Here is a 15,307-nt window from a genome sequence, read left to right on the forward strand (position 1 = left end):
TAAAACTGTAGATTTATGGGTACAGTTTTAGAAAACAACTCTCATGCAGTCTTAAATCACATTCCATGTGTGTGCTTCTCTGTGTGTGGGCAGGTATGGGAACAGTGCAGTGCTGCCAAAACCTTACTGGAATGCAAAATATAAAAGAAAGGAGAGAGGGGAAAGAAAAGAGATGGAATAAAGATCTACTTTAGTGTTCTCTTAACAGTCCATTGATTTTCCAGGGAACAAAGGTAAAATTCAGAGAGGTCAATGAATTATTCAAGGTTGCACCATTTCTCTATGAACTGGAGAGGAACACATCAAGATGACTGTTTTTAATTTGAAAAACAAGGTCAAATATTTGGAGACATTACTTTTCACATTAATGGACTCTTGGATATTCAACAATCAATTCAGTAATGGAGGGTTCACTCGGATAATTCTCTGGGTCTGTGCATATGTGGGAGTACATTATAGCTTATAATATAGTCAGTTTTTTCTTTCAGTTACCAAGAAAGGCCTTTTAGTCACATATTTGCTCTGTACATGCAGGTGTGACTCTTGAATCTGACTCCTGCCTGGACCCTGGCATCCCTGTAAATGGTCATCGGCATGGTAGTAACTTTGGTATCAGGTCCACAGTGACCTTCAGCTGTGACCCCGGCTATACACTAAGTGATGACGAGCCTCTCATCTGTGAGAAGAACCATCAGTGGAACCATGCCCTGCCCAGCTGTGATGGTAGGTTTAGCTCCAGCAGGCAGAGCTACGCTAGTGCATGTGTGGACACATCAACACGTGGACCAGTATGCACCAGGCTTTGCATGATACAAGGTGATGGAAGAATGGGTTCCCTTAACAAACTGTATTCTTTAAGAATCACACATATGAAGGTTGTGCATATGAAGAAGTCTACTGGCTGCGAAGAATCTATATAAACACTGAAAATTTGTGATCTGCCCTTCAGCATTGCCTCTGAGCATTCAGAATCAGAGTTCAGTTATGTGTGTTTTTGTAAGTGTGTTTATAGAAGGCATGGAGGACACTGTGGTCCAGATAGTCAAGCCTCATTCTCTTATGGTTCAAGGAACCAACATCCACAGATAGAGTTTCCTTGAAGCTAATTCACCTTGTCCCAGTGACCTCTGACCTCTCCCAGAATTCTTCTGCTGGCCCTCTTGGCTCCTAGAACATCTTTCACAAGACCTATGTGCTGTCATTTACCTTTCCTCCTGTATTATCAACTCTTGAAAATACAGATAGAGGGTGATATTCATGATTACTGTGTATCACTGTGTCTCTCAATTTTACACTAAAAGTTAGGTGAATGTATTACTTGTGATCATTTGGAAAACACGCTTGGCATGTTCTCTATAGTCATGAATACACTCTATTATAACATTGTTTCTTTAGGAAAGTATAGAGGTATATGGAAAAATAAATACTTAAGTGGGAGTTATATATACACATAATTTCCACTTTCATTATTTTTCCCAAACTGTAGGTATTTCTTTTAAAATGTTATATGGGTAATAAGCACCTTAAGTTTTCTCAAAATAATAGATGGCAAATAGCAGGCCCTAGGGAAGGTTGTGTTTGCAGAACTGCCAACCACTGACAATCTTTGGTCTTTTACCAGAGTACTAGCTCAAACAGTGCTTGGTGCGTGCATATAGGAGGTGGAACACTCAGAGTAGATAAATGCCTTCACAGGCAAGCACACAGAACCAGTAGAGATTTTTGACTTTGAGGAAAATTTGGGAGGGGTGCTACTTGTGCACCCATGGGGTTACAACCTGGTAGGAGGGCACCTGGGCATGATGACCTTCTTTGGGAAGATCACACATTGCTTGTTATTGCCAGAAAGCACCTGAGGTATTGTTCTTTGATGCTATGTATTGTAATTACAGTGTCATCTACCCCTAGTGTCAAAACATTTATTTGATGTAAAAGGTGCCATAAATTACATGTTATGGGCTAGAAAACCCTTCAACAATGTAACGTAACATTGTCATCTATAACTTTCAACTTTGAGAACCATGCAATCAAGGTACAAAGAAAAAAGTCTTAGTGGTTTAAGTTAATTTACGATTTTTATGTTTTGGCATGTTTATCTTTGGCTGCATGTGGCCTACAGGCTGGGCATGTGCACAGTGAACGTGGTGAGATAAAAGGCAAATCAAAATTAGGAAGAGGTCCCCCCTCACACCTATTAGAGCAACTGTTCTCAAAAGATGAAAGATAAGTGCCTGCAAAGATGTGGGGAATTACGCTGTACATCAAGGGAAGAAATATCTGTGGAGACAGCCTCTGTGGACAGTATCCCAGATTGTTTATTTTTTGTTGGTTTATTTTCTGTAGAGACAGGATTTCATTGTGTAGCACAGCTCACCGTAGTCCTGCAACCCTCCTCCAGTGTACTGGGCCATGTTGCTTTGAACAGTGAAGTACTGTTGCCGTGTAGTGACTGATGTGGTCTTGCTCAGCAGTGGATAGTCACCACACTGTCAAGGCACATGGCTGGGTAATGGAAATAATGCTTCCAAGTGGCTGACTTTATTGACCTATTTGATGTTGGCATTCCAAGGTGGATTCTTCTCAGTAGTTGCCGATACTGGGTGTTCCTGTGTGTTCTTATGCTCCCAGGAGTTCTCGGGTCAACGCTGGTAACATGTTGTTACTTTGATCTTGAGGGAGGATGATATCCTACTTCTATCCATAGGAAATCTAGAAGACAGAATTATCTGTGCTTGGCCTTGCCTCTTCTCACACTCAGCCAGACATGTGCATACCCATTTCCCCGCTTTGCATTATAGTACCAAGCTATCTGACTCACACACATCCTTGGCTAACTACAGACCTCAGCTTTCTCCAGAAGTCTCACTGACTGGACTGCCAGTGCCATCTTTTATGACTTTCCCTTATGCCAACATTAACATCATAATATTTAACTTAAATTTTTTTCACCCAGTCCTGTTAGGCATAATATACTATGTATTTACAACATACCTAGTTAGTATGCATATTTAATTATACATGCATAGACATACATATATGTGTAGACCTACTTACATACAGAAATACCCTTATAATACATACACCAAAGCATATGTTTTGTAATTTGACTTTAGGTTTCAGTAGGGTTTGAAAAGTGAAGAACTAAGGTATAGAAATAGAACAGTATGGGGCTGTAGAGGTGGCTCAGCCATATGGGGATCTAAACATTTGTCCAGTTTAGGGGATCCGACACCTTCACAGGCAAGAGACATGCATGTGGTGCACATACATACAGACAGGCAAAACAGCCATACACATATATTAAAATAAATAAATAAATGTAAAAATATATGTTTTATAGAAAAATGAACAGTGAAGTTTAGAGCCAGCGAGGATTGGAGTTTTCCAAAGTACTCGTAACATGAGGAGGCATCCCAGGCAGCAGGAATGAGGGAGAACACAATGGGTCAATGCAAAGGGTACAGTTTACAAATTCTCAGAGGATTAAGCAGTGGGAAACAAATGTTTAGACAGGAAACGACTTTGGAATAGAGTATGACTCGGCTATACTACAATGGCTTGTGTGTTGCTGGTAGCTGAGATGTTCCAGAAAGGCCAGTTATAAATGGCATTTTCTAGAGAAAATAAAAGTACATTTAACTTAGACATTTTGTCTTTTGTCTTCCAAGTCAAATGTATGCAAATTTGAAATCTGATCTGTCTAAGGGGATCCCTAATGTGATTTGTTATGCTACCTTGTAGCACCTTTCCAGGACTAAAAAGCCTACAGTGAAAGGTTATTAATAAATCTTCACATTTCAGGAGAGTTTAGAGTTTGCCATGAGAGTTTTATTTAGTCATGGCTGTTTGCACTGAGCTCTGAGAATCTCCTTGCCCTTTCTAATCTCACACAGTCTTTTAAATCCCACAGGTTTTTATTGCAATAAGCCATACATCAATAGGAAATGTAAACCTCTAAAAATTCATAGTTCTCAGCAAGGAAACATAAATTAGAATTAATTATAATATTTTATCTCACCTAAAAAGAAGATAAACCCAGTCTTTCCCTTCTCCAAGGGCTACATTTATTCCTCTTAAAAACCATTGTTGGCACACTACAGTTTTAAAGAAATAAGTTGAGCATCAGAGTCATTGTCTACCTTTTATTTGGTAAAGAGTAAATGCACTGATCATTTTGGAAATGTTGTTATTAAATATTTTTGCAAATTTTTATTCTTTATGCAAACATTTAGTGCAAAACAACTGCATTTGTTGCCTAAGAGTTAACATCACAATAAGGAGAAGAAATAGGGTTTTTGAAGTCACACATAGAAGCAAGTGAAGAAAGAAAAATGACTGGGAATAGGGAAAGGAAAACATAATAATATCATTCAAGGTTGGTCTGCCTGAAGAGACCTGACTCTGGAGAAATCATTTGAGTCAAAAAAGGAGGGAACAGGAGGATGTGGGGTTTAGGGTGAACACTTCTTGCTGAGTGTAGAGGTGTAAAACAGAGTTCAAAGTGTCCCTAGGCATATCACAACTTTGGACAATGACCTCAGGACCCCACAACCAGAGATCTCTGTCATTGAGAGTGGAAACAGTTGTGGATATGTCTTAGAGAGCTCAACTTCTACATATGGACAGTCATAATTTAAGACTTTCTTGGACTGCAGGGTGGCTGTTCAATATTTCTTTTGAGACTATGAGTCCAGTTAAACAAATAAGTATGGAAGGAGATATAGTCATCAACTTCTGTCAACCACAGAGAAGCCAGGAGTCACCCTGCAAGAGAGAGCAACTGAAATACAACTTGACTTTCTTAGTACCAAACCCATAAAGTGAGCACAAAAGCCCCACAAATTAATGAAAATGAGAAAAGGAAGAAAGAAAACGAAGCAAAGGGCTTTGTATTTCATATGGAATTTTTTTCAAAGAAGACACTAGTACAAGAACTCAGAGTTCAGTTAGATTAAAATTCCAGAATATACAAGCTAAAGCTTGTAGAGTAAGGCAAGGTCTTTAGCTTGGTGGTTAGAGCACTTGTCTATCATATGTGGAGCTCTGGATTCCTTCTTCAGCATAAGACACAAAGCAAAGCTGAACTGGGAATAGGCAGAAGTGCCACACATAAGGTGCCACACATTGGAACTATAGGACAGAGTGAAAACACAAATCATGTTCATGTACTAGGCAGATGGAAATAGTTCAAGAAAGAGGCTATGTGGATTTGATGGTCTTCAGCTCATGTGGACATTGTGTGGTACCTAACAGGGTGAGCAGAATCTATGGCACCTTATTCTTCCCTCTCTTGTAACCTTGACTCTCATGAATAAGGACTCTGGCATGGGTAGAGCCCGCATATGCCAACTCCTGTTATCCTCTCTGAAGGTAGATGCCTAGTCTTGAACTTATTAAATCCCGCATCTGAGATCTAAGAAGTGAAAATTGAGTCTGTAACCTTCAATGCATTAGGCAACTCTTGTCATGATCTTAGAGATGAAATCCATGGAGAAAGGAGGTGATGATATTGGAAGAGAATAACTACAGCATCCATGGGATGTCTGTAGGTTTTGCTGGTAGATGTGCTTTGCCCAGTCATGCTAATGTGAACAGGCCAAAGCAATGATAGCACAACATATATCACAGGGCAGAAAGAGTGACTCCCTCACATTCTACCAACATGTCCTCACTTATGGGATATCCACCTTCCTGGTTATGGACAGCAGCTTACCTTCTGGTTTTTCGTCTCAACAGCACTTTGCAGACTATGCACCTGTGCTGCCTCTGAGATTTAAAAGCTCCTAGGCATTCTTACTTACACAATAATCCTTACTTTGCTATTTATATTTTAAGTAATTATTTTTGCTTTTATTAGATTATATCTTGGGGATGTCAGGAACATCTTTGATTATTTATTTTGTATGCTTCAGAGCATGAAGGGGTGTTAGTATGACAGGGTTAAAACCTTCAGGAAAGGATTTGCAATGGAGATTGAGATCCAAGCAGAGGTCAACACCAAACTTAATCATTGGTGGGAATGTACCCATTGGTGGGGGCACACCTGGAGAAAAATGTCAACCTTTCCCTGCTCTTCCCTTTTTATTTTCTGCATATTTTAGTCATCTGTCCAAGGGGCTTATTGATAAAACCTGCCTGGGACCTAGACTGTGGGGTAGATATTAGAAATACAAATGTCAAACTCACAGAGTGATAGCCTCAAGGAATGTAGAAGTAAATTTTTACTGTCACTTTCATAACTACCCAGAATAGGCTCCACAGTGCATGAGGAAATAGATTCATATAATTCAAATTCTATGCTTTTAAATTGGTGGTTCTGCCAAGGGAACAGAGACATGACCATCTATGAATAGTCAAATCCTGTAGGGACCCTGAAGTAAAAATCTGGGTTTCATCTTATTTTCTCTGTCTTTAGATTTAGCTGAGAATTTCATTTCCATTCTCTGTATATCAAATCCCACTCTCCTTAAGCCTGTGGGCTTTGTGCAGTTATTTTTATTTAGAACATTGGAAATGAGAGGGTCAAAGAGAACTCTATATGTACCCATGGAATCAAGATTGAGAGGAGGACCTGCCTCACCTTCAAATTCCTCCCCACATCCTCCAATTGGATGCTCTCTTAGCCTTCCACAGTAGGTGTGACATCACTGAGCAGCACTGAGAGGAAGAGACAGGGAGATCTCTGGTGCTTAGTGGCCTACCACCTGAGTTAACCAGAACACTGTAGACCCAGTAAGGAACCCCATCCCTAAGCAATGGCACTGAAGGATGACCTCTGTCTTCCACACAGGTGCACATTTGCACACATAGGTTAGCCTGCACACAATGCACACACACAATGAATTAAGGATTTTGGAATTATTCGATACAGTTGGATATGAACTACTATTTCTGAGTCAAGGAGCAAGGGCAGACTTTAGAGTACTTTGTCCCAGAAACATTGGATATTTGTCATCTCAGTGTTACATAAAATAGTTTTTAATAGTTAAGTCCTTTATAAAATTTGAGAATTCATTGCACTGAGTTATGTCTGTCCTGCATTAGATTAAAATAGATTAGCTATGTACATCTTATACAATCAGGACCTCAGGCCTGTTTCTTCTCATCCTACCCTGGCCATTCTGCTTCAGGTCCCTTTCTATAATCTTCCATCTCCACTGTGCTGTTCACATGGTAATACCTCAGACCATTTTTCACATCCATGGTCCTGGCTATCTAACACTGTGCTGTCCTGTTTCCTGGTCAGGGTTTCCCACCGGAGGAACCTGACTTGCTTGCTGCTTTCCAATACCAGCCCTTTGAGGAAGGAAGTATGCATGCAAGTTAAGGTTCATAAGCTTCTCCCAGACACCACTAATATCTCTCAAATGACAGGATTGGGGGTGCCATGCTAGCCTATGTTAATGTTTGTTATATAGCACAGATAGCCCTCCTATGTAGCTCCTTCTCCATCACACAGAAAGCCAGGGACTGTTACATTTTTAGACATAGGAGGAAAACACAGAGAAGTGTGAGCTGCTCTCTGTCTCAATGTCACAAAGGAGAGAGTAGTTATATTATTCAAGGCTCTACACATAGAAAGACAGAGGTAGAGAAAAAGAGACAGACACACACAGAGACACATAGACATACACAGAGAAATGGACAGAGAAAGAGAAAAAATGTATATATTATGAAAATCTCATACATTAAGGACAGCCATGAAGTCCCATCTACAGTTAAGTAACAGTAAGATGAACTTTATTGCTTTATCCATTTCCAGCACAGAGCAATGTAAAAGACCAAAGGCTGGTAGCTTCATGAGGGTCACTGAACTAGCAGGTGAAAGGGCTGTTGTTTGAATTCTGAATGCTGGGGTGAGAGTTCCCAAACTCTCCTCTTGTGATGGACTTCAGTCTCTCTGCCTGGCTCATATCCAGACCTTGTATCTCCCTCAGGCACTCCCTTCTTGTTGCATGTGACTACACCTTATTCTCTTCTGGCCAAAGCACCTCCCAGTATGTATAAATGGCATGTTGTCATTACTCTTTCATCTAGCTATGAATACCTTGGTGGTTTCTGCATGCTGGCTGTCACAAGGATTCTTACAATCAATATGGAGGTTGAGGGGATCTCTTTGATGCACTGATTTCCCTCCAAACCCAGGATGACTAGATCATGTGGAGGCCAGTCAGCTCCTTTTATGCAGTATCATCATGCTACTTTCCATGTGCGCTGATCTAGTTTACATTCCTAGCTCCATGTCCTGGTTTTATTTCTGTTGCTGTAAAAGTATCTTGTCAGAAAATAAATGACAAATGATGAAAGAAATGGATTGATTTCAGCTCACAGTTCCCAGGTGACACTTGATCATAGCAGAGAAGTGAGCATGACAGAACTTAAAGCAGACTGTCAAACCTACACTCAAGAGCAGAGAGAGCTGAATGTACACATGCTTACTACTCAGATAGCTGTCTCTATTATTATTTATTTCAGAGCTCAGCTCATGAAATCACACCACCCATATCTATAATGGGTTTTTGTCACTTCAATTAATCCAATTAATATAAATTCCTGATACACATCCATAGATTAACCTCATCTGGATGATACATGTTGAGACTCTCTTCCCACTTGGTTTTAGAGTGTCTCAAGTTGACAAAACTAGTCATAACACACAGTGTATTAGTTTTCTTGCCACATTTTTGACAGCATTGAAAATGAAAGAAGTTGCTGTCATAGAAGCAGCCAGTAGAACACCCAGGTACAAAATCTGCTGAGGGTGTAGCGTGGTAGAGGAATTGTTATGCTGCCCCCTGCAAGGTGGGGTAGCTTAACTATTTCAAAACAACCGACCTAGGGTAGTTTCAATGTTCCCAGGATAAAGAAGCAATGAATGTGTGAGGGGACAGGAATGATAATGACTTCAACTTGATCATTAAGCCCTACACTCAAGTACAGATGTTCCATAGCTGTCTATCAAGTATGGAGGCTCCATATCTGTCTACAACTGGGTATCACTGAAAAAGTCAATCCAGTGTCTAACCTTAAGAATATTGTGTATGGATGTGGATATAGGTGCATGGGTATGAGTTTAAATCTTAAAAGCAGACTAGAAGAGGAAAAAGAAAGGTATTTATCTATTTAAAAATATGTTTTTCCACAGTTCATACATATATGTGATATATATTTATTTTTCATTTTTCTTGCTTATACATGCATTCCAATCAAACCCATACCTCCATTTTCTTCTGTCCCATTTCTTTTCTGTCCCCTTCCACTTTTCCCTCTCAAACTTCATGTGCTTTTCCTGTTTTAAACTCATTGAGTCTACTCAGTGCTGCCTGGATGTGCATGGTTAGCCTCTGGCGCTTGTGTGGCCTCTCAGGGGCTGCATCCCTGAAGAAAATTGACTCTCCTTTCATAATACCCATCTATTACCAATAGCTCCCCATCCATATTAGAATTCAGGATGACTTGATCTTGTGCAGATCATGTGCTTGCACTCACAGCTGCTATGACTTCACATGTTCAATGATTTTGTCATTTCTATCCAACATCCTTAAAATCCTAAAAATATTCTACTGCTGCCTATTATTGCTTTCCTGTACATGTTATTATAAGTAACTTTATGGTTGTTAAATCTTTGTGTTTGTTTGCACATGATATATTGTGCTATAACAATTTTGAATTCACCCAAGGACTGTTAAGTTCCACCCTGGAGAGTGGGAACTACAGTTCTCCAGTACTGACACTGGAGTTCTCTGTTCCACTCTATTGAGTTAGGTTTTATGGCTGTGCTGTGATGTATACACCCGCTCATGAACTGGCATCTCAGAATTGCAAGTCAAACAAAGTCTCGATTTCAATTTTATCCTGGTAATACTTGTGCAAATTCACTGTCCATTAGAAGCACTCCATGCCCACAATCATTGTAGACCATTCATGTTTTCTGTTATTTCAGCCCTGTGTGGAGGCTACATCCATGGAAAGAGTGGGACTGTCCTTTCTCCAGGATTTCCAGACTTTTATCCAAACTCTCTGAACTGTACGTGGACCATTGAAGTCTCTCATGGCAAGGGTAAGACAAAGGGCAGACCTTGGTAAAAAGAACAGTATACACTGGGGAGGCCAGGTTAGAGGAAATAGCAAGACAAAAATCAAGTTGAATAATGTCTCATGGTTTCCAAGCTCTTAACTTTTATCTTATTTTATTTTATTATTTATTTATTTATTTATTTATTTATTTATTTATTTATTTATTTATTGGTTTTTCCAGACAGGGTTTCTCTGTGTAGCTTTGGAGTCTATCCTGGCACTCACTCTGGAGATCAGGCGGGCCTCGAACTCACAGAGATCTGCTTGCCTCTACCTCCCGAGTTCTGGGATTAAAGGCATGAACCACCAACACCTGGCTTTAACTTTTATTTTTTTATAAGACCAAAGAGTAAAGCAGAGGTTGCTTTTGTTGTTATTGTTCTACATTCATTAACCTGATTTATATGTGAATATATAAACTTGGAAATTACATGTAATGATAAGGAAAGTGAGGTTCAATTAAATAAAATGTGAATATTGACTCACTATAAGAAGAGGAGATTATTTGAACTTCTGTATGTTTGAGACACATTCATGTTTCTGTTCCATATTGGCTTGACATTGTCCTGATGATAACCCAGGCCTTAGACAAGGCATAAAGTAGCCAATTTTGGTGGCAGCGGGGGGGAGGGGGAATGAATATGGGTTATAAATACTAAGTTTACCAAGGTACCTGGGTATGTTCTTATAACTATATCTGTCATTTTAAAGAGCCATTTAATTTTAACAAAAATGAAAACCAGTATTTATCATTGCACAAATCAGAGACCCTAATACAATCGCAATGACCACTTTATAATATGTATGTATATATAAACTTACACATACACATGCACGCACGTGTGCACGCACACACACACACACACACACACACACACACACACACACACACACATATATTATGTCTTGAATTGTCATGGATGAATTTCTCCTCTGACAGATGACCTTGAAGTAGGCTTAGTTAATTTCAGCATATATTTGAACTCCACTTGATGTTTTATTGACCTAGATGTTTTACAGTGCCCTTGTAGATAGGTTTTAAACTCTTCCATGCGCACATGTTAAAAGACATAGAAAGTGGCACAGCAGATGCTACTTTTGCAGTGGACCAGGGTTCAAATCTAAGCACCCACATCAGTCAACTCACAGCCTATATCTCCAATTCTAAGGAGGTCAGATGCCACTGACCTCTGGGGGCATCTACGCTCACATGCACATATCTACCAGAGACCCATGAATTCACATATAAATGAAAATAACCAATCTCCAAGAAAGAAAGATATGGCCCTGATGTAAATTAACACTAAATAGATTATGAATAGCTAGGTGATTTCATTAGAAAAAAAATGTAAATTTTAAACGAATCCACTTACAGATCATTTTATCTGCTTCAGTAGAAAAAAATCAGAAATAGTGCATTATGAGCCTAGCCTCTATGAAGACAGCATGAGGCTTACAAAACTATAATTTCAAGAGAATTTGCCCTCAGCAGTGCATGTTTTCTTATGATATCTCCAAACTAATATTTGTAAAGTTGGGGGAAAGAAAATGGAGAGATTTTAAGTGTCTTGTCTCTCTGGGATGAATAATCCCCCTGTGGCTGGGAACCATTAGTGAATTCAGCCAGTTGTCAACATACTTATCATACTTACAAATTCACACCTGTATCTATAGATTCCTTTGAGACTTTATCTATATGTATAGCCACACTTACACCACTCTCATCACAGATGGCCCTCATCTTCACACACCTGTGATGGTATCTACACCTGTGTCCATTGTTGTCCACATGGAAATCAATATCATAGCCATGCTGGTGTTCAATTAATTTCTACATTTCCACCTATATCTGCAAATGTATCAGTAGCTCCATCTAGCTCCTCTACATCAATATCTGGGTCCATATCTATCCCCAAACCCGTGGCAGCATCTGTCTTTAACTGATCCTGTAACTATTTGAACATTTGTTATTGTTTAACTTCTTGATTTTAGAACTGCCTCTGTCTAATTTTTCTCTGAAAGTTCAAAGTTAGAGTCATACAAGATAATTTTAATATTAAGATATTTTGATCCAAACCTTTGATGTCTATAATTATGCCCAGAAGAGATTCTTTTCAGCTGCAGTTAAATCGACTGTCCTGCCCTCATCTCTCAGGAGTGCAGATGAATTTCCACACCTTCCATCTCGAGAGTTCCCACGACTATTTGCTGATCACAGAGGATGGGAGTTTCTCCGAGCCAGTAGCCAGGCTCACTGGGTCAGTCTTACCTCACACCATTAAGGCTGGCTTGTTTGGAAACTTCACTGCACAACTCAGGTTCATCTCTGACTTCTCTATCTCCTATGAAGGCTTCAACATTACGTTTGCAGGTATGTTATTTCTTTGTTGTTTCTGTCTTGGATTCTGGTGTGTGTGTGTGTGTGTGTGTGTGTGTGTGTGTGTGTGTGTGTGTGTCTCAGTTTCTCTGTCTTTTTCTGTTTTCTGTCTCTGTCTTTCTCTCCATCTCTCCCTCTTCCCTACTGTGCTCCCACTTCTCTCCACAGCAAATTATCAATCCACAGGATGTAGAGGCTGAGTGCTATGCTACCATGTCTGCCTGGCTACTGGTGTGCCATTCAGTCTTGCATTACAAGCACATTCTGTTCCTTGGAAATTGATAAATAAAACTCTGTTTCCTGAAAAGGTTTCCTTGCTCGGTTTTCCTCATCAGTTCTACTAGCTTTGAGCAAACCCCACTCCTTGGGATGAATGTTCATAGGAAAGAGTCATTGAATTCTTGTCCCTCCAGTAGAGAATCACATACAGAGGAGGACAGATAGTTAGTTCCTTTATCAGAATTATACATGGTGGCAATAACCTGACAGATTCGAAAAAGAGGTTTTCCTTTCTGTGCTATGTACTGTGTTTCTACTGCACTTGGCATTATTTACATAGGTGAGATTGCATCATTTGTGTAGCCTTTGACACAGGCAGTCTTCTTAGATATGAGAAAAATACTGATCAAGATGAAGAACACTCATGTTCATCCTCACTCTTCTTCCATTATCTACACACCCCATTGACAAGGAGTGAGTCTCCCACCACTTATGGGTGTGAACAATTATAGTTGCTGGTACTGACCTAGTACCCTGACCAAAACCCCAATGTCATTCATCGTGGATCAGAAGTAATTCAATTTTATAATATGGTCTGTATGTTCCTTGAATGTCTATGACATCTTCTTTTTTAATTTTCATCTTGTTTATTTTTCTCCATTTTTTAAATTTAAAATAGAAACAAGATTGTTTTACATGTAAATCCCAGTTCCTTCTCTCTACCCTCCTCCCTGTCCCCCACAAACACCCTACCTATCCCATACCATTTCTGCTCCCCAGGGAGAGTGAGGCCTCCATGGGGGCTCTTTAGAGTCTGTCATTTCCTGTGGGATAAGGCCTAGACCCTTCCTGGTGTATCTAGGCTGAGGGAGTATCCCTCTATGGGAAATGCACTCCCAAAGTCTATTCCTATGCTAGGGTTAAGTACTGATCTACTACAAAAGGCCACATAGATTTCCGAGGTCTCCTCACTGACACCCACATTCATGGGGTCTGAATCAGTTCCATGCTGGTTTCCCAGTAATCAGTCTGGGGGCCAAGAGTTCCCCCTTGTTCAGATCAGCTGTTTCTGTGGGTTTCACCAGCCTGGTCTTGACCCCTTTGCTCATCACTCCTCCTTCTCTGCAACTGGATTCCAGTTCAGTTCAGTGTTTAGCTGTGGGTATCTGCTTCTACTTCCACCAGCTGCTGGATGAGGGCTATAGGATGGCAGATAAGTCAGTCATCAATCTCATTATCAGGGGAGGGCATTTAAGGTAGCCTCTCCTCTGTTGCTTAGATTGTTAGTTGGTGCCATCCTTGTAGATCTCTGGACATTTCCCTAGTGCCTGATTTCTCTTTCTTATGTGTCTAAATTTCTCCTGAAGTCTAAATTTTGGAAACACTCTCAGGGGCACTTAGTGATTGTTGTAATATTTGAAAATTCATCTTATATCCTGTGGATAGTTTCCTACTGGCTCCCACTAGCAGCTCTGTGCCCTGTTTTTCACAAGGAAGGGGTTTTGTTACTCATGACATGAAGCTTTGTCATCTAAAACAGAATGCCTCTCTAACAGCACTCCTTAAGGGTATTTTTCTAATTCCAAAGAGCTTCAATTATTTTAATTTGACTTTGTTGATTTTTTTGCTATGTCTGAGAATAAAAAAAAACTTAAAGACTGGGTCAAATGCATATTTTCTTGAACATTTACTGTAGTAATAATATTGATATTGGCCACATTATCATTCAGAGACTTCAGTCTCCTTTCACTGGGGCCTTACATAGTTTCCTTAGAGGATCACTCATGATCACCATGAGAATTTTTCCCCTCATATTTTCTGGCATCCTGATCTATAATGAGTTTAAATAGAATACTCTAGAGAAGGAGATGGCAGTGAGGCCCGTGGCTGCCTTCCACAGACATTACCCAAGAGTCTATGCAATTTTCATTCATCTTTCCACCATCTGTTTCTTAATGCTATTGCTCCCAGTGCTCAGCTGACAGTAGGGTCTTTGGATTTCTGCCTCAGTCCATCTGTGCTGCTGTAACAAGACATCCAAGATCCTGGGGAAGAACAGACATTCTATTCTCAAGTTCTGCTTGTTGGGAGGTCTCACAACTAGGTTATGGTATCTAGCTTTGCTTCTGAAATATGTCAACACATGGCAGAAGGGAATGCTGCCTTGCATTCTTGTCATACAATGCCCAATTTTTCACCCTTTCAGGAAAGTAATGTCCAACACCCATCCAAGACATAACTTTGGGAAATTCATTCAGACCAAAACTACAAACTTCAAAAATTAAACCTCAGCATATTTGCAGAGAATATTTATTTATTTATTTATTTATTTATTTATTTATTTATTTGAGACAGGGTTTCTCTGTATTGCTTCGGAGTCTGTCCTGGAACTCACTCTCTAGACCAGGCTGCCTTCAAACTCACAGAGATCTGCCTGCCTCTGCCTCCCAAGTGCTGGGATTAAAGGCGTGTGCCACCACCACCCGGGGAGTTTTAACTTATTTTGAAAGAGCAGACAGATATCATTTTCAGAAAGTCTGAAGCACATTTTTCAAATAGAAGGAAAATAATTTCAGAAGGAAATGTCTCCTGGGTGTGACATCTCCCTTTTAGTGTTTTCTAAAGAGTCTGTTC

At 39.9% G+C, this 15,307-nt stretch overlaps 1 protein-coding gene across 1 annotated transcript in view; it reads left to right on the forward strand.

Annotated features, from left to right (window-relative positions):
- Positions 1 to 15,307, forward strand: part of Csmd1 (CUB and Sushi multiple domains 1) — a 1,205,306-nt gene that overhangs the window by 924,142 nt on the left and 265,857 nt on the right. Inside the window, exons 18-20 of the mRNA XM_027388213.2 lie at positions 535 to 723; positions 9,944 to 10,060; positions 12,233 to 12,448. Of these exons, the coding sequence (XP_027244014.1) occupies positions 535 to 723; positions 9,944 to 10,060; positions 12,233 to 12,448 (522 nt within the window). The remainder of the gene's footprint in view (positions 1 to 534; positions 724 to 9,943; positions 10,061 to 12,232; positions 12,449 to 15,307) is intronic.

The sequence above is a fragment of the Cricetulus griseus genome (genome assembly GCF_003668045.3).
Source record: "Cricetulus griseus strain 17A/GY chromosome 1 unlocalized genomic scaffold, alternate assembly CriGri-PICRH-1.0 chr1_1, whole genome shotgun sequence".
Lineage (NCBI taxonomy): Eukaryota > Metazoa > Chordata > Mammalia > Rodentia > Cricetidae > Cricetulus > Cricetulus griseus.